The following is a 25637-nucleotide window of genomic DNA, read 5'->3' as shown; positions in this document are numbered from 1 at the left end:
CCCCAGGGCTACTTAAGAGTGACACTGACCTAATACTCAGCAGTTGCCTATCCCTCTTATCTTGAACTGCTGTTGGACCCAGGATGACTGGGTAATGGAAGAAAGATAGTTATTCTTAATGTTGAATAAAGAAGGACCAAATTATAACCCTGCCCCACCCCCACCCCCCAGGAGACATTGATTCATGATGAGCTACGACTCCATCGGCACTGGCAGCCATCTCCAAAGGGCCTTCCTGACAAGGGAGCCAAAACGACGAGTATCGATTGGGAGTAGGGTGGGGGACGGAAAAATCACAGCCGAGCCCAAATTTGTTCGCATGTGACTTTCTAGTTGGGATCACTGGATAGGAATAAGCAGTGGGACCTCTGGATGAGCTATTGTATATCAGGGTCACTAAGGAACTTACTTATTTAAGTTTTCTTCCTCCCTGCTTCCTAACCTTGCGCTGCTCGAGTCTGAAATAATCATCTCCAGGAACAGGTAGAGCAAGGATTCCTCCGGTTGCTATGTATGGTGATATAGTAAATGCGTTTGTGAGCATTTCCTTTGTAATGCATTTCCAATTCATTTGTAAATGTGTTCAAACCTAAATGTACTTTTGATGCCACTGCACATAGCGACCAGAGGAATTCTTACTAAGGATTCAAAAATGTTAAATATTAAAATCTTTTAAAACAATTTACAGTAATACTTAAGGATTTGAAATGTCGTCTTCTGATTTATTAACTCTTTGTTATCTTTTCATGTTTTATTTTCAAAATTAATAGCCCGCCTTTCAGCCAGCCTGGAATTGCGAAGAGTTATCCCGATGAATGCTTCAACTTCAAAGGTAAGAATTTCATGCAGACCGTCTGCCAGTACTGTGGACAGGTAAATGACAAATTCAGGATTGATGTCAGAAAACAGGTGATCAATACCTGATCTTCAGGTAGGGTAGGGGTCGCACAAACACGAGAAACATTCAACACATTTGGATGCTATGGTATTGGAACCGTAGGTTTGTGTGGGAGGCTGAGTCAGATTGACTGAAGGGCCTCCCTCATTTGTATGGGACAGTTTAAATAGGTTGACAATGAAGAGAAGCTGGTAGAAGCAGAGGGTAATTCACCAACACAGAAGTAATGGTGGCGACCTGTATATAATAACTTGAGTGTTTTGATGGTGAGACGATTATGATTGACAGGGTCTTGGAAAGTGATGGATTGAGTCTCAACTGGGACAAAACAAGAGGAAGAATGGAACTGGAATATTGGGACTGTACAGCAAATCATAATGGAAGACTGCCAACAGGCAGACACTTGGGTGGAGCTGGCAGAGGCAAGGGTGCAATAGGAAGTTTGACAACTGTGCTGAGCCACAAGCTCAGCCAAATCCTCCCCTGACATCCACATCTGAAATTTCTAGAAAGGGGCCACTGGATTGTAGTCAAGAGCAGGAACCCTGTGTTTTCTCAATCTTACCTGAACTGAGAAAAAGGTGCCCACTTAGACTGACCCAACTGCTATGCCGATTGAAACCAGCTAACAGCACAGACTAGGGATCAAACCTTGGACATTCCTGGTTTGTTTGCTTCAGTACTTCAGTGTATGTACCCATCAAACTACTGGGGGAGCCTTTAATTATGCATGTGGGAAGATAGGGTGAGGACAGGAACAGCTGTGATAACCCCCTCCCTGTTTCATGGTCAAATAACCTGCCAATACTGATCATCCAGACTTACACATGAAGAGTGATTTGGGCAATGGATTGGAGAGATTTTGGTGTCCAGGGTACTATATCCCAGAAAGGACTCACCATGTTAGCTGGGGGTGGAACGTGGGGGTGGGGTAAGCATTTCGACAGATTGAATTCAAAACAAATGATTGCTTCATGAACATGTGTATTGTATCAGCGTACTGAGGAGAACCAAACTATTGGCCATAATTAACTCAGTATGGGATTTCATGATTACAAACCAGATTGACACAAGGGTACGTGCTCAATTTTACCTGGCATGAAGAAAATCACAACAACCACTTACAATTATATAGCGGCCCAGAAATTCGGGTCGGAGGCTTCCCGCGGGTGCAAGCTTCCGACCTGCACTTACCTAGCACGCCGGCCGTTGTGCTGTGGGCCCGCGTGGGATTCCGATCCTGGGCCTGCTCCAACTGCCGGCGCGCAGTGCTTGTGTATCCCAGGGGCGCAGTTAGTTGGAAGCGTCCCCTGGGATCACGTGGGCCATGGAGAACCAATGGTAGCAGGGAATCTGTATTCATAAATTTGACAGGAAGACCTGTCAAATCTATGAATACAATTCAGTCCCAAAACATCACTAAAACTTCAAATAAATGAAAAAAAATCACATTTTTAAAATAACTATAAATTACATAAAATAACTATTTTAAACAATAATTTAAATTTTTGAAAAAATTAATTACAGTTTCTAACGGGGCTAAAAATAAACTTACCTTTTTTAAAAGTATTTAAAAATAATAAACCTGTGGAAAAAATGTTTTAATTTAACTTAATTCACCACTTACCTTGTTAAAAGCAGTACTTACCCTCCCGGAGAAACCTGCAAAAAACCGGAAGTTCCAGGCATACGCGCTGCCTCTCTGGCGCACGCATTCGACCTGTGAACCCCTTCCTTTAAGGGAACGGAAGTTCCGGTTTCCCGCGCATGTGCAGTGCATGCACGAAACCGGCACTTTCGTTGGGCCTACGCGTGAGTACCCAGCGCGTACTCACCCGTGGGGACCCGAAGTTCTGGCCCAGCATCTTCAACATTGAAAATATCCCAAGACTTTACACAGCTGGCATCCTAAGTAGAAGGAAACATGATGTTTTCATGGTCATTGCTGCCCAAATATTTTTTCTCCGATATACTTGAATCGAGAAAACAAAACAGCGTTGTAGGGAATAGTCAGGAGGTTTGAAATTTCCATTCCCTTCCATTACATCATTCAGCTTGGTCTAAACTTGTACCAAGTGTCAGTGGGTAGCACACTCGCCTCTGAGTCAGAAGGTTGTGAGTTCAAGTCCCACTCCAGGGACTTGAGCACATAAATCTAGGCTGACACTCCAGTGCAGTGCTGAGGGAGTGCTGCATTGTCGGAGGTGCCATCTTTCGGATGAGACGTTAAACCGAGGCCCCGTCTGCTCTCTCAGGTGGATGTAAAAGATCCCATGGCACTATTTCGAAGAAGAGCAGGGGAGTTATCCCTGGTGTCCTGGCTAATAGTTATCCCTCAATCAACATAACAAAAACAGATGATCTGGTCATTATCACATTGCTGTTTGTGGGAGCTTGCTGTGTGCAAATTGGCTGCCACGTTTCCCACATTATAACAGTGACTACACTTCAAAAAGTACTTCATTGGCTGTACAGCGCTTTGAGACGTCCGGTGGTCATGAAAGGCGCTATATAAATGCAAGTCTTTAACAGAAGCACACTGCGTAAAATTTGGTTCCAAGCTTGTATAGACTATTATTTTTAAGTATCATTAGTGAAAAGTAATGAGAGAGATGGCAGAGTGAGAGCATTTACCCACGTCCTCGTGATCTAGTCATCCTGAAGCACCTGACAGAAGAGCATTCCAATGCAATGAGGTTTAGCCGGTTCCAGACCAGCTGTTCAGTTTGAAATCAAAACTGGTCAGCCAGCTAGTAAATCCGAATAATTGGTTCCAAATTCGACTGATGTGAACAGTTGCATCTTACCCTTTACGTACACAGACCAAGTATGCTTTTCTGTGGTTCTGTGTGTCTGAAAGCTGAAAGTTAACCTCAGATTTTAAGACTATAAATCACTCAAGATTCGCTCTCGTAACTATGAGGTAATCAAAAACTTGTCACTTACTTCATGGTGTGGTGCTTCATTGTGTACTGTTTTGATGATATTTTAATGGAGCATTGTGTTACCCAAATGAATGTTCCCCACTGTAAATATGTGATCTCTCTGTTACATGTTACTGCATTGTGTTCCTATAATAATGCCCCAAGGTTTCCAAGAACCTAGCCTTGATATACGTCCAGGCAATGTGTCTTGGTTTCACATACGTTGTTCACTCCTCTCCACTTCCTGCTCCAAATCCTGGTCTAACATATTTACAGATATACTTATGTTATCTCTGGTGTGGAGATGCCGGAGTTGGACTGGGGTGGACAAATGTAAGAAGTCACACAACACCAGGTTATAGTCCAACAGCTTTATTTGAAATCACAAGCTTTCGGAGCGCTGCTCCTTCGTCAGGTGAAGTGGAGAAATGCATAAAGACACAGCTTATATCGTCAGAGAATAATGTCAGATGTTTACAGGTAATCTTTCCAACTGCCATTTATCACACCTCGGCAGAGAGATAATCACAGCAATCAAAGGTGTGAATGGTGTCCAAACAGGTCAGTCAGGAAAACATTACATCAAAGAACAATGGAGGTGGGGTCACAAGGGGTAAAATATTGCAGATGCTGGGGTCTGTATGAAAAACAAAAAAACAGACAAAAAACTTTTTTTGCTGGAAATCACAGCAGGTCCGGCCGCATCTGTGTAGAGAGAACAAGCCAATGTCGACTCGAGTCTGGATGACCCTGTGTCAGGTGGGGTTACATGTAGCGTGACATGAACCCAAGATCTCGGTTGAGGCCGTCCTCATGGGTGCGGAACTTGGCTATCAGTTTCTGCTCGACGATTTTGCGTTGTCGTGTGTCTCGAAGGCCGCCTTGGAGAATGCTTACCCGAAGATCAGAGGCTGAATGTCCTTGACTGCTGAAGTGTTCCCCAACTGGGAGGGAACACTACTGCCTGGTGATTGTTGCGCGGTGTCCGTTCATCTGTTGTCGAAGTGTCTGCATGGTCTCGCCGATGTACCATGCTCCGGGGCATCCTTTCCTGCAACGTATGAGGTAGACAACGTTGGCCGAGTCACATGAGTATGTACCATGTACCTGGTGGGTGGTGTCCTCACGTGTGATGATGGTATCTGTGTTGATGATCTGGCATGTCTTGCAGTGGTTGCTGTTGCAGGGTTGTGTGGTGTCGTGGTCGCTGTTCTCCTGAAAGCTGGGTAATTTGCTGCGAACGATGGTCTGTTTGAGGTTAGGCGGCTGTTTGAAAGCGAGTAGTGGAGGCGTGGGGATGGCCTTAGCGAGGTGTTCGTCGTCATCGATGACTCCACTACTCGCTTTCAAACAGCCGCCTAACCTCAAACAGACCATCGTTCGCAGCAAATTACCCAGCTTTCAGGAGAACAGCGACCACGACACCACACAACCCTGCCACAGCAACCTCTGCAAGACATGCCAGATCATCAACACAGATACCATCATCACACGTGAGGACACCACCCACCAGGTACATGGTACATACTCATGTGACTCGGCCAACGTTGTCTACCTCATACGTTGTAGGAAAGGATGCCCCGGAGCATGGTACATCGGCGAGACCATGCAGACACTGCGACAACGGATGAACGGACACCGCGCAACAATCACCAGGCAGAAGTGTTCCCTCCCAGTTGGGGAATGTTAGATCCGTGGTTCAGTGGATAAATAATCACACGGAGGCTGTACATTAACAAATAACAGGTCTTTACTGGAGGAGGGTAATCTCTAGACTGGGGTACAGAGGCATGCGCAAAGCTTATATACTGGTGTGGTCACTGCCGCTACTACAGTATTGTGGTGATTATTCTTGTTTTATAAGAAGCATTGTAATTGGTTGCCTGTTTTCCTGCCTTGAGATATATGCTGTAAACTTATTGGTTAGTTGATTCCATGTGACCTGTGGTGGCCATCTTAAATTCAGTTTTCTACAGTGGTTGAGACTGGGTGCTCAACATGTACTTGCTGGTTTTTTAAGGTTAATAAAGCCTAGCTTTTGAAAGGCAATCTACTCTTTATTTCAAGTATATAGCAGCTGTAAAAAGTAGTTCTGACTTAAAGGCACATACACTACAATTCCTCCCCTTTTAGATTAATAATAACCCCCTTAATATTCAAATAACAATTACATTTTTACACGTACATTAAATAACAAAAGTCCATTTATAGATTCAGTCTTTGGGGCGGCTTCCTGACCCTTTCGGGATAGTGCCTTTCCAGCGGTTCTTGTTCTTGGTGCAGAGGCGATTCTGACCCCTTTTCATCGGGTTCCACTGCTACTGGGTATGAAGTAGATGCTACCGGTATGTCGGGTTCATCCCCAGGTACTCGAGACATGGGGTTGACACGTTCCTGTGACGCTAAGATCTGATCGACGTGGCGTCTCACAATGTTCTCCCCGACATCCACTGTGTACATTAATGGCCCCTGCCTTGTACATATCGTTCCGGGTTGCCACTTCTCTGTTCGATAGTCACGGGCCAAGGCTGGTTGCCCTACATTGAAGCTCCTTGTCGGCTTCTCATTGATGTGCTGGAATTGTTTGTCCTCAACATTTCTTCGCACATTTGGTCTGAGCAAGTCCAGACGAGATCTCAACCTTCGGTTAAAGAACATCATGGCCGGGGTCTGGTTGGTAACTGCATGTGTCGCGTTTCGGTATGCTAATAAGAAATTGTCCATCTTATGCTGTAGTGGAATTTCCTCGTCGCACATGGCCTTTATCGCCTTCTTAAAGGTTTGTACGAACCTCTCAGCCAATCCATTGGTGGCTGGATGATACAGGGCGGATGTGTAATGCCTTACCCCATTCCTTTTCATGAATTTTTGGAATTCGTCGGACAAAAACTGTGGTCCATTATCAGAGCAGATCTGCTCTGGCAAACCGTTTCTGGCAAATATGGTCCGTAGGACTGCAATAGTTTTCTCTGTAGTGGTTGAAGACATCTTTATCACCTCAGGCCACTTTGAATGAGCATCCACTGCTATTAAGAACATTGAGTCCATGAATGGACCAGCGAAATCAATGTGCACCCATTGCCATGGAGAGGAGGGCCACTCCCATGGGTGTAGAGGGGCATGTGGTGGTGCATTTTGGACCTTCTGGCATCCTAAGCAGCTCTTAGTTAGGTCTTCGATTTGTTGATCGATCCCCAGCCACCACACATAAGCCCTAGCCAGGCTTTTCATTTTCACTCCCCCCAGATGACCTTCATGTAGCTCATTTAGCACTCTCTCCCTTAACTTGGGTGGAATCACCACTCTGGATCCACACATCACTGTCCCCTGGCATACTGACAGCTGTTCTCTTCTGGATGAGAATGCTGGCAACAGTGAGTCGCCATGTGTTGGCCATCCCCTCACCGTCAATTCATATACCCGTGACAGCGTCGGATCATTGCGGGTCTCCTCTATATCCGCGTTTGTTACTGGCAATCGTTCAATTATCGACGAATAAAATATCTCGATAGGGTCCACTGCTGGTGCTTCCTCCACAATAGGCAGTGGCAGGCGCGATAGCCCATCAGCGTTCCCATGCTGTTTCGTGCCTTTATATTCTATTTCATATTGATTCGCCCCTAGAAACAGGGACCATCTTTGTAACCGCTGTGCAGTCATTACTGGCACGCCCTTCTTAGGATTAAAGATGGAGACAAATGGTTGGTGGTCAGTCAGCAAGGTGAACTTCTGCCCATGCAGATAGTGGTTGAATTTTTTTACTCCCCATACTAGGCTGAGGGCCTCCCTGTCAATCTGGGCGTAGTTGCGCTCGGCTGAGGTTAGTGACCGAGACGCAAAGGCTACTGGCCTCTCCAACCCGTCTGGGAATTTGTGCGACAGCACCGCTCCAATGCCGTAGGGTGATGCATCACATGCCAAACGAATTGGTAGTGCTGGGTTGAAATGGGCTAACACCACTTTTGATGTGATCAATTCTTTACACTTCTGGAAAGCTCGTCTACGTTCGCCATCCCACTTCCATGGTACCCCTGTTTGCAGTAGGGTGTTCAGCGGGTGTAATACCGTAGACAAATTTGGTAAGAACTTGTGGTAATAGTTTACCAGCCCGAGGAACGACCTCAGTTGTGACACATTTTCCGGTGCTGGAGCCTTTACTACTGCCTCAATCTTGTCAGGGGACTTATGTAACCCCTCTTCATCGATGACGTGGCCGCAATACGAGATCTGTTTCTGGAAAAACTCGCTCTTGTGGCGAATAGCTCGTAGCCCATACTCCTTTAATCTGGTGAGCACCTTCTCCAAGTTAGCGAGGTGATCACCGTCATTTTCGCCCGTGACCAAGATGTCGTCCAAATAACACTGGGTCCCTGGAATCCCTTGCAGGACCTGATCCATCGCCCTTTGCCAGATAGCCGGAGCCGAGGCTACTCCAAACACCAGCCGGTTGTATTGATAGAGACCTTTATGAGTGTTGATCGTAAGGTAATGTTTCGAAGCTTCTTCTACCTCCATTTGCAAGTACGCCTGGGCTAGATCAATTTTGGTGAAGCGTTTACCACCAGATAGCGAGGCAAAAATATCCTCAATACGTGGAAGCGGATATTGCACCGTGTGAAGGACTGGGTTCACTGTCACCTTAAAATCCCCACAGATGCGGACCTTCTTTGGTTCCCCAGGCGTATTACTCAACGACCTCTTCATTACAGGAACGATGGGTGTAGCCCACTCGCTCCAGTCCACTTTGGACAATACTCCTGAACATTCCAACCCTTCCAGCTCTGCTTCAACAGCTGGTCTGATCGCATAAGGCACTGGTCTGGCCTTCAGAAACTTTGGGCTTGCATTTTCCTCTATTTTAATTGTTGCTGTTATTCCTTTTAGTGTTCCTAGTCCCTCCTGGAACACTTCTTTTGCGTCAGTTAGCATTTTTGACAGTCGTCCAGGTGTGATGTCGTCGTCCTTTTTGGCCTCAACCTTCAGTGCCTGTATGGAATGCCAATCTAATTGTATCTTCCGGATCCATTCACGTCCTAGCAGTGGTGGTCCTCCATTTGGCAATACATATATATCCATTTTAGGTATTTCCTGGCCTTTATATGTCACTTTCACCCTTATTTTTCCTTTGGGGTAGACTTTTTGCCCCGTATACGTCTTCAAGACAATCTCTGTAGCTTTCAAGGGTATGTGTGAAAATAGCCGCTTGTAGTCTCTTTGATTTATGACTGTTAGAGCTGACCCGGTGTCCAATTCCATTTCCACTTGGACTCCGTCTATCTTGAGTGTACCCCAGATAGTCTGGTGATCCTCCATTTCGGTTACATTATGTAGTTTCAGAGAACCCTGCTCCTTGCTTCCGGAGTCTGTGTCACTTTTCTGTTCGTCTGAACCACTGTCCATCACCTGGTGTACCTTTTTGTACTTCTCCTGTGGAGATTTCTTGCTGTTGGTTTTCTTCCCAGACCTGCAGAGTCTTGCTATGTGTCCTGTTTTCCCACACTGTCTGCACACTTGGTCCTTGAACCAACAATCTTTCTGGTCATGTGTTGTTCTGCCGCAGTGATAGCACTTCCCTGTTCCATAGGTCATTTTGTTGGTGCCATATTCTTGCGGTCTCCGTTGTATCTGTGCAGCGCCCCTTGCGGCTGCTTCGTGTGATACTGCCATACTGAAAGCTTTGTCCAGCGTAAGGTCCTTTTCTGATAGAAGCCTTTTCTGGGTTCCTTCACTTTGTAGCCCACACACAAACTTGTCCCTTAACGTGTCTGCTAGTCCCGCTCCAAACTGGCAGTATTTCGATAGCTTGCGCAGTTCCGTTAGGTACTCAGCATTGCTTTCGTCTTTGTGTTGGTTCCTTTTATGGAACTTAAATCGTTCTGCTATCAACAGCGGTGTGGGGTTTAAGTGGTCCTGTAGGATTTCTACTATGCTTTCAAAATTCTTGTTTACCGGCTTCTCTGGGTTATTAGATTTCGCAGTAACCCATAAGTTTTTGCACCCATGGAATTTAACAGAACCAGTGCTTTATTAGCATCTGGCACGTCATTCGCCCTGCAGTACACCTCAATACGTTCCACATGTCGCCCAATCTTCGACTTCATTGTCGAACGTAGAGGTACTGCCACTCTTCGGCATCCTTGGTTGTGCGTTAACTATCACCAATGGCGCCTCCCGCGCTTCCCCTTCTTCTCCGCTAGCACAAAATGGCGTCTCCCGCGCTTTCCTTCCTTCCTTCCCGCGCTCGCTCTTCTTCTCCGCTGCGGCTTCTCAAAATGGCGTCTCCTGCGCTCTTCCTTCTTCTCAGTGGCGTCTCCCGCGCTCTCCCTGCTTCTCCGCGGCTCAATGGCGTCTCCCGTGCTCTCCCTGCTTCTCCGCGGCTCAATGGCGCCTCCCGCGCTCTTCTCCGCGGCTCAATGGCGTCTCCCCTTGCTTCGCCCCGCGGACCCTGATCAGCCCGTGATCCCTGGCTGTGCTCTGCGCGTTCTTCTTTTGATATTTTTCGACGCCGCTCAGTCTAGAACCCGGCTGTTTCTTACCCTCTCTCCGGTTGCTTTATTTTTCCTCGACGCCGCTCGGTGTTCAACCCCCAGCTGCGCCCTGCGCTCTTCACCCTCTGTCTTACCCCGTCGACGCTGCTCGGCTCTCCCTCTGCCGTCGGTCGGCTGCAGCCGCCGCTGCTCGGGAAGGGTCTGCGCTGGACCTGTCGTCGGTCTCTTACTGCTCGTTGTGGCTGGGGAACCCAGCCTGGCTCTCCACAGCCTCCCCAGTGAAGTTGGATCTCTGCCTGACTGCTGGGCGGTTGCTCGTGGTCGACGCCCGTTTTCCTGGCCTCGACTTTTTTTTTCTCTGTTGCAGGTAGATTCGAATCGACACTCGTCGCCACTGTTAGATCCGTGGTTCAGTGGATAAATAATCACACCGAGGCTGTACATTAACAAATAACAGGTCTTTACTGGAGGAGGGTAATCTCTAGACTGGGGTACAGAGGCATGCGCAAAGCTTATATACCGGTGTGGTCACTACCGGTACTACAGTATACAGGAGCTGTAAAAAGTAGTTCTGACTTAAAGGCACATACACTACAGGGAACACTTCAGCAGTCAAGGACATTCAGCCTCCGATCTTCGGGTAAGCATTCTCCAAGGCGGCCTTTGAGACACACGACAACGCAAAATCGTCGAGCAGAAACTGATAGCCAAGTTCCGCACCCATGAGGACGGCCTCAACCGAGATCTTGGGTTCATGTCACGCTACATGTAACCCCACCTGACACAGGGTCATCCAGACTCGAGTCGACATTGGCTTGTTCTCTCTACACAGATGCGGCCGGACCTGCTGTGATTTCCAGCAAAAAAAAACAAAAACGTTTTTTGTCTTTTTTTGTTTTTCATACAGACCCCAGCATCTGCAATATTTGACCCCTTGTGACCCCACCTCATTGTTCTTTGATGTAATGTTTTCCTGACTGACCTGTTTGGACACCATTCACACCTTTGATTGCTGTGATTATCTCTCTGCCGAGGTGTGATAAATGGCAGTTGCAAAGTGAAATAAAGAATAGATTTGCCTTTCTAATCTAGGCTTTATTAACTTTAAAAACCCAGTAGCACATCTTTCAACACCAGTCTCCAACAATGACTGGAGAGAACTGAATTTAAGATGGCCACCACAAATCACCTGACATCCACTACCAATGAGTTTACAGCATATATCTCAAGGTGGAAACAAACAACCAATTACAATACTTCTTACTAATACAGAGAACAACCGCCCCATTCACCAATCACAATACTTCTTATTAAACATAGGAAATAATCACCACATTCACCCCTCCTTTTAAAACATGCTCCAACCTAAATAACCTTTACAATTTATAATTAATTTATTTACAACTAAAATACAAATATAAATATTTCAACAATTTTAAAACATTACTATCAATTTAAAAGTCCATTTTCAGTCGGTCGACCGGATATCTTGTTCGTGTCGACCTTCTTAACCTTGGTGAAATTCCTTGCCCTCCCACACCCGGAGACACCGAAGTATCTTCTGCAGGAAGGCTATCCATATCCCGATTATCAACGGTTTCTGGATTGGAAATCCCATCAGGAAGTAAACTAGGACGGTCATGAACATCCATCAAAGGCTGACTAATAGAAGTATAATTATCTGCAATAGGATTGGAAACATTCGTAGTATCTATAACAACATCCACATTATCTGAATCATGACTATTATTAGTATCCTCGGAAGAGGGCTGGCCACCACAAGGAGCCAAGTCTTTAATTGAAACAGTACTTTCTTTCCCATCTTGGAATCGAATATGAGCATATTGGGAATTTGCCTCCAACAGCTCCACCTCCTCCACTAAAGGATCATATTTTGACAATCTAACATGGCGTCGAAGCAACACAGGTCCCTGCATAGTAAGCCATGAAGGTACCGAATATCCCGTAGTAGATCTCCGCGGGTAATTAAAGAGCCTTTCATGGGGGGCCACATTAGTAGCCGTTGAAAGCAATGATCTAATGGAATGCAGGGCATCAGGCAGTACCATTTCCCACTGTGTATTCTTAAGATTCCGGGATGTCAAAGCCAACATAACTGCCTTCCAGATCACCCCATTGTATCGTTCGCACTGTCCATTACCCTGGGGGTTATACGGGGTAGTTCTACTAGTAGAAATTCCCCGACTCTGAAGGTCTTCCTTCAACTGGGAAGACATAAAAGAACTTCCTTGATCCGAATGGATATACGCAGGCATCCCAAAGATGACAAAAAGTTGAGTCAGACATTTGATAACTGTAGCAGCTGATACATCTGCGCAAGGAAAAGCAAAAGGAAACCTTGAAAACTCATCCACAACAGTAAATATGTATCGATTTTGAGTCGTTGAAGGAAGAGGCCCCTTAAAATCAACGCTCAAACGTTCAAAAAGGAGAAGTAGCCTTTATAAGATGAGCTCGTTGAGGCTTAAAGAAATTCGGTTTACACCGAGCACAGATAGAACATGATGAAGTCATCCGCTTGACGTCTTCAACTGAAAAGGGCAAATTCTTACTGCGTACGAAGTGTATCATCCTCGTAACCCCAGGATGACATAAGGCATTGTGAAGATTAATAAGCGTATCTCCATGAATCACAGAACAATAAGCCCTCGACAGTGCATCAGCAGCAACATTATCCTTCCCCGGACGATAAACTATATCAAAATGGTAACATGCCAACTCAATCCTCCACCTCATTATTTTATCATTTTTGATCTTTCCAAAATGTTTAACATCAAACATAAAGGACACAGATTTTTGATCGGTTACCAACGTGAAATGTCGCCCCGATAAATAATGTCTCCATTTACGCAGTGCTTCTACTATTGCATATGCCTCTTTCTCTATTGAAGAATGCCTTTTTTCACTATTGTTCAAAGTACGTGAGAAAAAGGCCACAGGTCTTCCATTTTGGTTCAGAGTAGCCCCAATTGCAAAATCAGAAGCATCCGTCTCAATCACAAAGGGAACCTGCTCATCAATAGAATGCACAACTGCTCCTAGGATATCCTTTTTAAATTTATCAAAACATGTCCTGGCCTCCCATGATAGAGGATATGTCGTAACCCGTATAAGGGGCCGGATCTTCTGCGAAAAGTTTGCAATCCAATTAGAATAGTAAGAAAACAGTCCAACAACTCGTTGCAAAGCCTTAGAATTAGTAGGATAAGGTAAATCGATCAATGGTCGCAGACGTTCTGGATCTGGTTTAATCTTATTTCCCGAGATAATATACCTCAGTAGATTTACCTCAGTAGTCGAAAAGATACACTTCTCTTTATTAAAAGTTAAACCAACTTTTTCCGCAGCTTGAAGGAATCTTTCTAAATTAGAATCATGCTCCACCCTTGACTTACCACACACCGTAATATCATCTAAATATGAGAAGGTGTCAGAGAGAGAGTTATCACTTATAAAAGCATCCATTGCCCGTTGAAAACAAGCAACACCATTAGTAACACCAAATGGTATTCGGCAAAACTGATACAGCTTTCCACCAGCCTCAAAGGCTGTATTTGGTTGATCCCTCTTAACAATAGGAATCTGATGATAAGCACTCTTTAAATCAATAGTGCTAAAAAACTTATACTGAGATACTTTGTTGATAAGCTCATCAATCTTAGGCAAAGGGTACGCATCTAATTGAGTATACCTATTAATAGTTTGAGAGTAGTCTATCACCATTCGTTTCTTATGCCTCTCGTTAGTGGTGACAACTGCCTGAGCCATCCAAGGCGAACAACTAAGTTCAATGATTCCTTCCAATAAAAGACGTTGGACTTCAGAATTAATAAATTCTCTATCCTGACTGCTATACCTTCTTGACTTGGTAGCAATTGGCTTACATTCTGGCATCAAATTGGAAAAAAAAGTGATAATGGAGAAATGGATAAAGAAGTTAATCCACAAATGGATAAGGGTGGCTTAGTCCCTCCAAACGAAAAACTGAGAGACTCGTGTAATTTAAGCACATCATGACCAATCAAAATATCCGCACAAAGATTAGGCAAAACAGATAGGCGTATATCAGTATACGTATTACCTAGAAGAATCAATTTCACAAGGCAACAACCAGCTACTTGTGAAGTAAGGGTCATCTGCGCCATACACACCTGATAAGTAACAGGCAAGATTTTCAAACTCTTTTCCTTCACAAACTGAAGACTTATAAAACTCTCGGTACTGCCCGTATCTATGAGAGCCTTCACTTCTAACCCATTAACTTGGGCCATAACTATAGCTTTGTTTAGGCCATGAGCAAATGCAGCAGAAATTGATGCAATAAACGCCCTCTCTACAGGTTGAATAGTCGCAGAAGAGGAGGTAATTGAACCTAATGATTTACAAACACGTGCATAATGACCTCTCTTGCCGCATTTACTACATACAGCCTCCCGGGTAGGACACTTCAAACGAGGATGCCGGACGTTCCCACTGAATCCTAGAGGCAACAGCCGCCGAAGTAGAAGATGGAGCTGTTGGAGTAGAAACTATTTCAAAATCTAGTAAACCACTCCCATTAAGTCCACCTAATTCCTTTTCGTCCGGAACTGCCAAAACCACAGTCACAGGCCGATTAGAAAGAGCATAAGAATCCAAACTTCTCTGAGCCATATCCAATGTAGAAGCTTGCTCAAAAGCACTCTTGAGATCCAAAGTCTTATTTTCTAACAACCGCTGACGAATTGATCTAGACAGTAGTCCATTAATAAAAGCATCCCGTACCGATTCTTCCTTATATTCTTCAGCCGTCACGGCTTTATAATTACAGTTAGCACTAAGGTGCCGAAGTGCTTGTAAATAAGTATCCAAAGATTCTCCCACCTGCTGCCTACGTGCAGATAGAAGGTAACGTGCAAATACCTCATTCTTTGGTTTAACAAAAATCTTCTCCAATGTAGAAATAGCCAATTCGTAAGTTTTACAGTCCAAAATATACTTATACACATCCGGAGCAATGTAGTTGATCAGCATATTCAGCTTATTCAGAGACTCTTGTTCCAACACACCCAAAAAGTTTGTAAATGTACAATACCAATGTTTCCATTTATCATCCACTCCTGCAGAATTAGGGTCAGCATTGAATCGTTCTGGTTGAAGATATCGCTCCATTCTGATAAAAAGTTAATAAATTGAAATAAAGAATAGATTTGCCTTTCTAATCTAGGCTTTATTAACTTTAAAAACCCAGTAGCACATCTTTCAACACCAGTCTCTAACAATGACTGGAGAGAACTGAATTTAAGATGGCCACCACAAATCACCTGACATCCACTACCAATGAGTTTACAGCATATATCTCAAGGTAGAAACAAACAACCAATTACAATATTTCTTACTAATACAGAGAACAACCGCCCCATTCACCAATCACAATACTTCTTATTAAACATAGGAAATAATCACCACAGAAAGATTACCTGTAAACATCTGACATTATTCTCTGACTATATAAGCTGTGTCTTTATGCATTTCTCCACTTCACCTGACGAAGGAGCAGCACTCCGAAAGCTTGTGATTTCAAATAAAGCTGTTGGACTATAACCTGGTGTTGTGTGACATCTTACATCTGTTATCTCTGTCATGGTTTGTCGTCTGTAGTTGGTACTGATGGAGAAGGGACTGTACATATGGAGAGAATCACTATTTGCGGTCAGTAACTCACAGTGTGGTGTTACAAACTTGCATTGTGTTACTCTGTGATGTAGTGTTTCGGAATTTCAAACACTGTGCTGCCTGCCTTTCGTGCCTTCAGCTTCCCTGTGATGGATATGATAGTATAGTGGTTATGGCACTGAACTAAAAGTCCGAGTTCAAATACCACCATGGAAAGTTGTGAAATTGAATTCAATAAATTTGGTAATTTGTGGGCTGGCAGCAGGAAAAAAAATACCATGAAAGCTGCTAGATTGTCATTTTAAAAAAAAAGAGCAACTGTTTCACCAATGTCTTTCATTAGGGAAAGGGAACCTGCTACCCCTACATAGTGTGGCCTACAGGTGACTCCAGTCCACACAACATTATCAACTCTTAATGACCTCTGAAGTGACATGGCAAGTTCCTCAGTTGCACTAACAATCGCTATGAAGGGTGCACCATCAACTTCTGAGGGCAGTTAGGAATGAGCAATCAAAATGGACAAACCAGCATCTTCCACATCCTGAGAATAAATATATATTCTTTTAATGTTGATTTCCAGGCCTCTACCCTGTTAGGTTTCGAGTGTATTTAAAAATTTGGTACTCTTCCAATGGAGAAATTAGTGCTGTGCGGGGAGAGGGGAACCTGGCAGTCTACCATTTTATCGTACTGATGAATTCATGCACATCTTAATGCATGCTCTTGTGGAATTGAATGTCCTGACATCAGGGTGCCTGCTGCAGCACCCTAATTACTTGGAGTATTGGTCAACAGAGATACACTAGGGCTTCTGGGTTTCAAGTTTTCAAGATTTTTCTGAAAACGTCCTGTTCTCTTCCTCCTCAAATGGTTTGCCTCGTTCTGATTTTTCACATGTTTTTGCTGTTCCACTTTATCCTATGATTAAAAGCCTGGTTTTCCCATTTATATTCCCTGGATTTCAATTGCAATACCTGCTCCTGACTTCCCAGATACCTCTTTCTTGCTGCCCTGCATTCCAATTGTTAAGGAGTCCGCGTATAAATACTTTGACACACACACACACACACACACACACACACACACACACACACACACACACACACACAGAGGATACACTGAGAGTGAATACCAATGTTACGAAAGCAGTTTTCAAATATTTATCTGTTTTCCACTGATAATTTAACTTTGGTTTCTTTTTTTTCTGTTTTTGAAAGATCCAAACTAGACCTCAAGAAAATTCCAGGGAAATCTTTTCAGAAATAAAAACTGAAAGATTGGGAGTTCTAAATGGTGAAAAGTGAAATACAAAAAAGAACCCAGTGGAAATAAGGCACTGCTGCTATAAGAGCAAGAGTTGCACTTGTGATGGAGCTGGAACAATCTACTGATAGTCCCTGATCCTCAAGGGACGTATAAGCCTTTCCCAAATTCAGCTTTCTCAGCCCTGATGTAACATGGGCTGAAGATGTGAAAACGGAAATGTGAGAAGGGTATGTCAAAGACACCCTACTGATAAGATTATACCGTTGAGGTAAATTCACAAAGCCAAACATTCTTAAACACCCACACGTGACCAAGGGACTCAAAATATCGAGCAGATGGGCAAATGGTCATTTATTTCACTGCCCCTCCTTCCTCCTTGTGTGTCTGCATTGAACAGGTTTCAGGCCATCTGTTAATTACTGTGAAATAACAACAGAAAACGCTGGAAAAACTCAGCAGGCCAGGGCAGCATCCGTGGAGAGAGAAACAGAGTTAATGTTTCAGGTCTGGGACCCTTCATCAGAACTGACGAAAGGTCATCGACCTGAAACGTTGACTCTGTTTCTCTCTCCGCGGATGCTGCCCTGGCCTGCTGAGTTTTTCCAGCGTTTTCTGTTGTTATTTTGGATTTCCAGCATCCGCAGTATTTTGCTATCGTATTAATTACTGTGATCAGTCTCAATCAGGGCAAACTAGTTTATGGTAACTGAGGAAGTCAAGTTCTAGTACAAGTAATTTTGGGGATTTTTACCAATTTTTTGGGCCATTGGATTCCACCCATTCCATGAAATCTACAAATCAGTGTATTTAGTCTTAATATAAATGGGAGACGACTCAGGTACATGGAACAACAACAATAACAACAACAACAACTTGTATTTATATAGCGGACTTTAACATGGTAAAACGTCCCAAAGTGCTTCACAGGAGCGTTATAAGACAGAAATTGACACCGAGCCACCTAAGGAGAAATTAGGGCAGATTGGTCGAAGAGGTAGAATTTAAGGAGTGTCTTAAAGGAGGAAAGAGAGGCGGAGAGGTTTAGGCAGGGAATTCCAGCAGTTAGGGCCTAGGCAACAGAAGGCACGGCCACCAATGGTTCAGTGATTAAAATCAGGGATGCTCAAGAGGCCATAATTAGAGGAGTGCAGATATTTTGGGGGGTTGTGGGGCTGGAGGAGATTACAAAGATAGGGAGGGGCGAGGCCATGGAGGGATTTGAAAACAAGGATGAGAATTTTAAATCGAGGCGTTGCTTAACCTGGAGCCAGTGGAGGTTAATAAGCACAGGGGTGATTGAGTGAACGGGACTTAGTGTGAGTTAAGACATGGGCAGTCGAGTTTTGGATGACCTAAAATTTACATAGGGTAGAACGTGGGAGGCCAGCCAGGAGAGTATTGGAATAGTCGAGTCTAGAGGTAACAAAGGCATGGATGAGGGTTTCAGCAGCAGATGAGCTGAGGCAAGGGTGGAGACGGGCGATGTTATGTTGGTGGAAACAGGCGATCTTAGTTATGACGCAGATATGTGGTCGGAAACTAATTTCAGGGTCAGATATGACACCAAGGTTGCGAACAGTGTTGTTCAGCCTCAGACAGATGTTAGGAAGAGGGATGGAATCAGTGGCTAGGGAACGGAGTTTGTGGTGGGGACTGAAAACAATGGTTTTGGTCTTCCCAATATTTAATTGGAGAAAATTTTTACTCATCCAGAACTGGATGTTGGACAAGCAGTCTGACAATTTAGAGACAGTGGAGGGGTCGAGAGAAGTGCTGGTGAGGTAAAGCTGGGTGTCATCAGCGTACATGTGGAAACTGACTGTGCTTTTGGATGATATCGCCAAGGGGCAGCATGTAGATGAGAAATAGGAGGGGGCCAAGGATAGATCCAAGGGGGACACCAGAGGTAACGATGCGGGAGCAGGAAGAGAAGTCATTGCAGGTCATTCTCTGGCTACGATTAGATAGTTAAGAATTGAACCGGGCGAGTGCAGTCCCACCCAGCTGGACAATGGTGGCGAGGCGTTGGAAGTGGATGGCGTGGTTAACCGTGTCAAAGACTGCAGACAGGTTGAGAAGAATGAGGAGGGATAGTTTACTTTTGTCACAGTCACAAAGGATGTCATTTGTGACTTTGAGAGCTGTTTCGGTCCTGTGGCAGCAGCAGAAACCTGATTGGAGGGATTCAAACATGGAGTTCCGGGAAAGATGGGCACGGATTTGGGAGAGGAAAGCTGGGTTGGAAATGGGGCGGTATTTTGGAAGGACGGAAGGGTCAAGGGTTGGTTTGTTGAGGAGAGGGGGACAGTACCTGAGGAGAGAGAACCGTTAACAATGTCAGCTAACAGGGGAGCCAAAAAAGGAAGTTGGGTGGTCAGCAGTTTGGTGGGAATAGGGTTGAGGGAGCAGGAAGTGGGTCTCATGGACAAGATGAGCACGGGGAGGTCATGAGGGGAGATCGGAGAGAAACTGGAGAAAGATGCGAGTTTAGGGCTAGAGTAGGGGGGGAACCTTAGAGGAAGTTTGGCCCAGTGGGCTAGGGGAAGGAAGGGAAGTGGCAGAGGCAGCTGATCCGATGGTTTCAACCTTAGAGACAGAAGTCCATGAGCTCCTCGCACTTATTGTTGGAGGTGAGGGTGGAGGAGACAGGGGAGAGGTGTTTAACAAGACAGTTAGCCGGGGGTTATCTTTGCATTCCGGAATGATTCTGGAATAGTGAGTAGTTTTGGCAGATGAGAGCAGGACCAATAATGCTTTATGTTGTCCAGCCAGATCTGGCAGTGAGTGGTTAAGCCAATTGTCCGCCATATCCAGAAGAAGAATATAGACCTTCGTTTAAAGCGCAATGGTCGAATTTCCTCTGGCACGCCAGTAAATTGGTGTAACCTGGGTAGGTGGGGTGGAAAATTGGGCGAAGATGCATTCCCCTGACTGCCTGCCTTGAAATACCACCAGAAGTGACATTGGGTGTTCAATATATCTGCTCAAGTACGAGTGGGTGAATTGTAATTAGGTGCAAATTGGCAGGATTATTTCCAATCATTTACACCTTAGCAATGCTGCACACTTGGCAATGCCATCAGTCTCTGGCATAGGGATGCCATGGTCTTGCGGGAGGGGTACTTATAAATGACTGCTTTCTCCAATTCAATTGATCGTTGCACTAATGTAAAAAGTAAAAATTAAAAAAAAATGATTTCAACATTTTCAGTCAGCGCTGCTAGACAGGCTACACCGGTCGCTGCTGCAGCAATTTCCTCCCCCACCTTTGGCGACCATCTCAGTGGCACTAGGAACGGCCCAAGAGACCAACAAAATTATTCAAATTACACTGACCCTCTTCCGCCACCCGAGAAATTCATTTGGGGCCAGGGATGCAACCATGAGGCAGATGTAAGCTCTGACTGCTGAAGAACAGGAGTTCATCCCCTCTAGCCTGTTCCTCCATTCAGTTAGATCATGACTGATCTGATCTTAACTCTACTTACTCTCCTTGGTTCCGCACCCTTTGATACCCGTATCCAACAAAAATCTATCGATCTCACTTTTGAAAGCTCCAATTGAGGGAGAGAATTCCAGATTTCCACTACCCTTTAGGTGAAAAAGTGCTTTCTGAATTCCCTCCTAAATACCTGGCTCTAATTTTAAGAAAAATAATTTTTGGCAGTAAATACATGTGCAAGTTCCAAAAGACATTCATTACTAAAAAGTGTTAAATTTTGCAATTTTCTTTCAGTGATGTGCGACAGTGGCAAAACACTTGCTTTGGGTGTATTTTTTAATGGAATTCACGGCTGTTACTTTCTTTATTCCCCCATCAGAGGAAATAGTTTCTCTGTGTCTACCCTATCGAATCCTTTTAACATTTTAAACATTAAGATCTACTGCGGCATAGAGTTAAATGTGCCCTACAGCTCCTTCATAGAAAAAGTATTAACAAACCTTTGTGTGTTCGTGGGGATGAGCAGAGCTGTTTCCCTGCAGAACAACATTCACTGCAGTCCAAAATTTACATAGAAACATAGAAGATAGGAGCAGGAGTAGGCCATTCGGCCCCTCGAGCCTGCTCCGCCATTCGATGAGATCATGGCTGATCATCCAAACTCAGTACCTCGTACCTGCCTTCTCCCCATATCCCTTGATACCTTTAGCTCTAAGAAGTATATCTAACTCCTTCTTGAATATATTTAAAGACTTGGCCTCAACCGCCTTCTGTGGTAGAGAATTCCACAGGTTCACCACTCTCTGGGTGAAGAAATTCTTCCTCATCTCTGTCCTAAATGGCTTATCCTTGGACTATGACCCCTGGTTCTGGACTCTCCGACCATCGGGAACATTCTACCTGCATCTAGTTTGTCCAGACCTGTCAGAATTTTATAAGTTTCGATGAGATCCCCTCTCATTCTTCTAAACTCCAGTGAGTATAAGCCCAATCGACCCAATCTCTCCTCATAGGTCATTCCTGCCATCCCAGGTATCAGCCTGTGAATCTTCGCTGAACTCCTTCCATGGCAAGAACATCCTTCCTCAGATAAGGCGATCAAAACTGCACACAGTACTCAAGGTGTAGTCTCACCAAGGCCCTGTACAACTGCAGCAGGACATCCTTACTCCTGTACTCAAACCCTTTCTCTATGAAGGCCAACATACCATTTGCCTTCTTCACCGCCTGCTGCACCTGCATGCTTACCTTCAGCGACTGGTGCACAAGGACACCCAGGTCTCGTTGCACTTCCCCTTCTCCCAATCTATTGCCATTCAGATAATAGTCTGCCTTTCTGTTTTTGCAACCAAAGTGGATAACCTCGCATTTATCCACGTTATATTGCATCTGCCACGCTTCTGCCCAATCACCCAGCCTGTCCAAATCATCCTGGAGTTTCTCGGTATCCTCCTCGCAGCACACATGCCCACCCAGCTTTGTGTCGTCTGCAAACTTGGAGATATCACATCTAGTTCCCTTATCTAGATCATTAATGTATATTGTGAATAGCTGGGGTCCAAGGACCGATCCCTGCGGTACCCCACTAGTCACTGCCTGCCACTTGGAAAAAGACCCGTTAATTCCTACTCTCTGCTTTCTGTCCGCCAACCAGTTCTCTATCCAAGTCAATACCTTGCCCCCAATCCCATGTGCCTTAACTTTACACGCTAATCTCTTATGCGGGACCTTATCGAAAGCCTTTTGGGACGTTGCAAGGACCTAATAACGCATTGCATAAATGCAAATTCTTTCTTTACTATTTTTGTCACAAAGACATCAGAGATCATTTTAACCCCCAAAAACGGGTGGGTTGGGGTCGGGTGGGAAGTTAAAGTGTTACAAATCTGAATCCTGACTAGATCCCGCCTCCAAACCTGCCCACTTCCGGTTTTAACAGAGGCGGGAAGGGGGACAGGCAGCCAACCTGTTCCCAGGAGGTGGGCCGACTATTTAAATATCATAATGAGGCTGGCGTGCCTCAGATTTAACCACCATTTTAAATTTAACAGTGGCTGGTCAGGTTATGCAGGCCTCCTGAAACCCGCCAGCTAATGGAAGGCGAGGACTGCTGGATCCAGGAGGTAAGTGCCTTTACACTTACCTCCTGGATCCAGCGGCCCTGCCTAACCCCACCCCAACGAGGACTCCGATTCCCCCCTCTCGCCTCCCCCCACCACCCCATGCTCCTCCGGCTCCCACGCAGTGAGCCCCCGCCCCCCGATCTGCTGCTTCCGGCCCTCCGATGAGCTCCCGTTCCCCCCTCCCCCACCCCATGCTCCTCCAACCCCCATGCAATCCCTTCCTCCATCCTTCCCTCCTCTCTGCGGCCTAGTTCCACAGGCCTACCTGCCCGCAGCCAGCCAGCCTCTCGATCTGACTGGCTGCAGGTGGGAAACAGAGGTTTCCAATGCAAATCAGGCCCTGCTGTTAAATTCGGCAGGGTCTGCGGGAAACCCAGGGTTCTGCCGAGTTTCCCGACCGCTTCCAAGACCCCGCCCCCAGCTCCCAAACTGCCAAAGTATTAAAATTCAGGCCATCATGTTATGATTTATGTTGATGTCATTGCCATTTCTTGATTTTGTGAGCAAATTTCTCGAAAATCTAAAGCTTCAAGTCTATTTTTTTGTGTGGGAGGAATTCTGCAGATAAATCAGTTCTGGTGATTACTTATAGAATTACTTTCTCCTTTAAGGAGATGCTAATTCTGTGGGTAATCACCAGAACTGATTTATCCAGAGTTTTTCCCAGATCAAAAAAATGCACTTAAAGCTTTACCTTTGAAGAAATCTGTTCAGAGAACTCATTCATGGACAAAACTTGTCTTAGAAAAAAAGAACTTGTATTTATTTAAGGCTGGATTTTACCAACCTTGGCGGGTTCATGGCGGGTGACGTCAGTGGCGGGTCCTGGCCCCATTGGCGGCTCCCAGCCCCACTGCCGGCTCCAGCCCGCTGTGTAGAATAAATTTACCGTGATTGGGCCAGCGAGTTTCCAGGCCAATTGAAGGAAGCGGGTCTGATGATGTCATTTGATGACACGTCATCAGCCGGTTTCCTTAAAGGGACCATAGCCAACTTTAATTTGACAGTTGTGCTGTCAGTGTTCTACAGCATTGAAGTGCTGCAAACACTGACAAGCACTGCACAGAGGTGCAGGACTGCACCCACGCTCTCCCATGACTCCCTCCATATGCTTATGGAGGGAGTCACAGCACACAGGGAGGACCACTTCCCTTCCTATGGGCAGAGAAGACCTGTCTAGGAGATCAACACAGCCTGGTTGCACATTACAGATGAGGGCACAAGCAGGGATGTGGTCAGGGTGCAGTGCTGCAAATGTTTCAATGATCTCAGTAGATCACGAAATGCTAGTACAAAGCCACACTCAACCTCATCCCGCTGTGCCTCTCATCACATCCCCATCATTCTGCCTTCCCTACCCTACTCCTTACATCCTTACTCACACCAACTTACCTTGCACCTCCACCCATCCCTCTCTATCTACATTATCACATCCCTATCTCACTAGCCACCCCTCACACTCACCCTCATCCTCGTGCAATCATACCAACTAACAACACACAAGGGTAGGCACTTGGGTGTTTTATCCAATGTTCATGTAAAGTCTCTGTTAATGTGGTGTCAAATATTGAAACCTTTATTTTCAACACTTTGTGTTCTTGGACAGATTTGTGTGCACCTTTGGATGTGGCTTAGTGAGTTGCAGTGAATTGTGAGACATAACGTTACCCCTCGTAATGGTAATGTGTGTGAAAGGAATGGCTTGGCATTGTAGAGATGCTTTATGATGTTGGTGTGTGGTGGTGACAACCTGGTGCATCATGTGGCAGCCAGGGTGTACAGCATCAACTGAAGTAAATCTGGCCATGGTGAGGCCATCCCTGGCCTCCCGGGCAGCAATGTGGTCAGGTGCTGATGCCCTGTGTCCTGTGCAGCATCAGTTGATTGTGGAGAATGTTGGTGTTGTTGCTGGTGGTGCTGGTGTTGGGGCTGATCGTGGTGGGATTCTAAGGATCAAGGTGAGAGAGTATAAAGTGCACTGATGCTGATGGAATAGATGGCAGGTGAAGTAGACATGACAGAAGCGATCGGTCAATGGTGGGAAAGGTAATGAGGTCAGACTGGATGGAGACTTGTGTAAAGACTTACAGCATCCTGAATCTGTAGTGGAAATGCAGTTTACAGTAGCTAGTAGCTAAGGGAACATTTCTCAATCAGCTGGGAGCTTTGACTTGACATTTGAAGCTGTCAACTTATTAGCTGAAACAATGGCCAGTGACCCCCCGCCTCAGCTTCACAGACGAGGTCCAGGACAGCGGGAAACCGTTGGGTGACCTGTCAAATTCAAAAAGCTGGGAAAAAAGCATTGTCAAACAAGCCACTAATGATTTTAATTGCCTCCTCTGCCGCTGTGTGTCAGGTCTGCTCTGCTGGCAGACCCGACATTTGGTAAAGGCACGTGGCGGCAGGTTTACAGCGGGTCAGGACCCCGCTGTTAAAAAAAAAAAAAAAAAAACACTTTCCCACCCGACCCGCCACTGATCGCGTCCGCTGACCCCCCACAAAATTCCCCCCTAAGTGTCTATTAAGTCTTCAGGGTTCCCCAAAGTGCTTCACAATTGGCTAATTACTTTTAAAGGATAGTCATTGTTGTGATCTATACTTAGCACTTGACATAAAAACATTCTGCTGAGCTCAAGTTGGGGCAGATGTTGTACAGGGATGGTAGTGGTGGTACAGGGATGATAGTGGTGGTACAGGGATGGTAGTGGTGGTACAGGGATGGTAGTGGTGGGCAGTGGAACAATTTCACACTTTGGGTACCCAGTATCAGCAGCCAGTGCTCGCAGATCAGATGTCTTCTTTAACACTGATATT

At 45.3% G+C, this 25637-nt stretch overlaps 1 protein-coding gene across 2 annotated transcripts in view; it reads left to right on the top strand.

The window, feature by feature from the left end:
* The window catches only part of map3k22 (mitogen-activated protein kinase kinase kinase 22), a 157643-nt gene that overhangs the window by 84554 nt on the left and 47452 nt on the right, over positions 1–25637 (top strand). For both annotated transcript variants that reach the window (XM_085992505.1, XM_085992506.1), the window contains exon 10: positions 771–832. In XM_085992505.1, coding sequence (XP_085848631.1) covers positions 771–832 — 62 coding nt within the window. The remainder of the gene's footprint in view (positions 1–770; positions 833–25637) is intronic.

The sequence above is a fragment of the Somniosus microcephalus genome, chromosome 7 (assembly GCF_052327205.1).
Source record: "Somniosus microcephalus isolate GS21.2 chromosome 7, FLI_Smic_1.0, whole genome shotgun sequence".
Taxonomy (NCBI): domain Eukaryota; kingdom Metazoa; phylum Chordata; class Chondrichthyes; order Squaliformes; family Somniosidae; genus Somniosus; species Somniosus microcephalus.
Note: the sequence above shows the minus strand (reverse complement) of the source record. Positions and strands in the feature narration are given on the sequence as shown.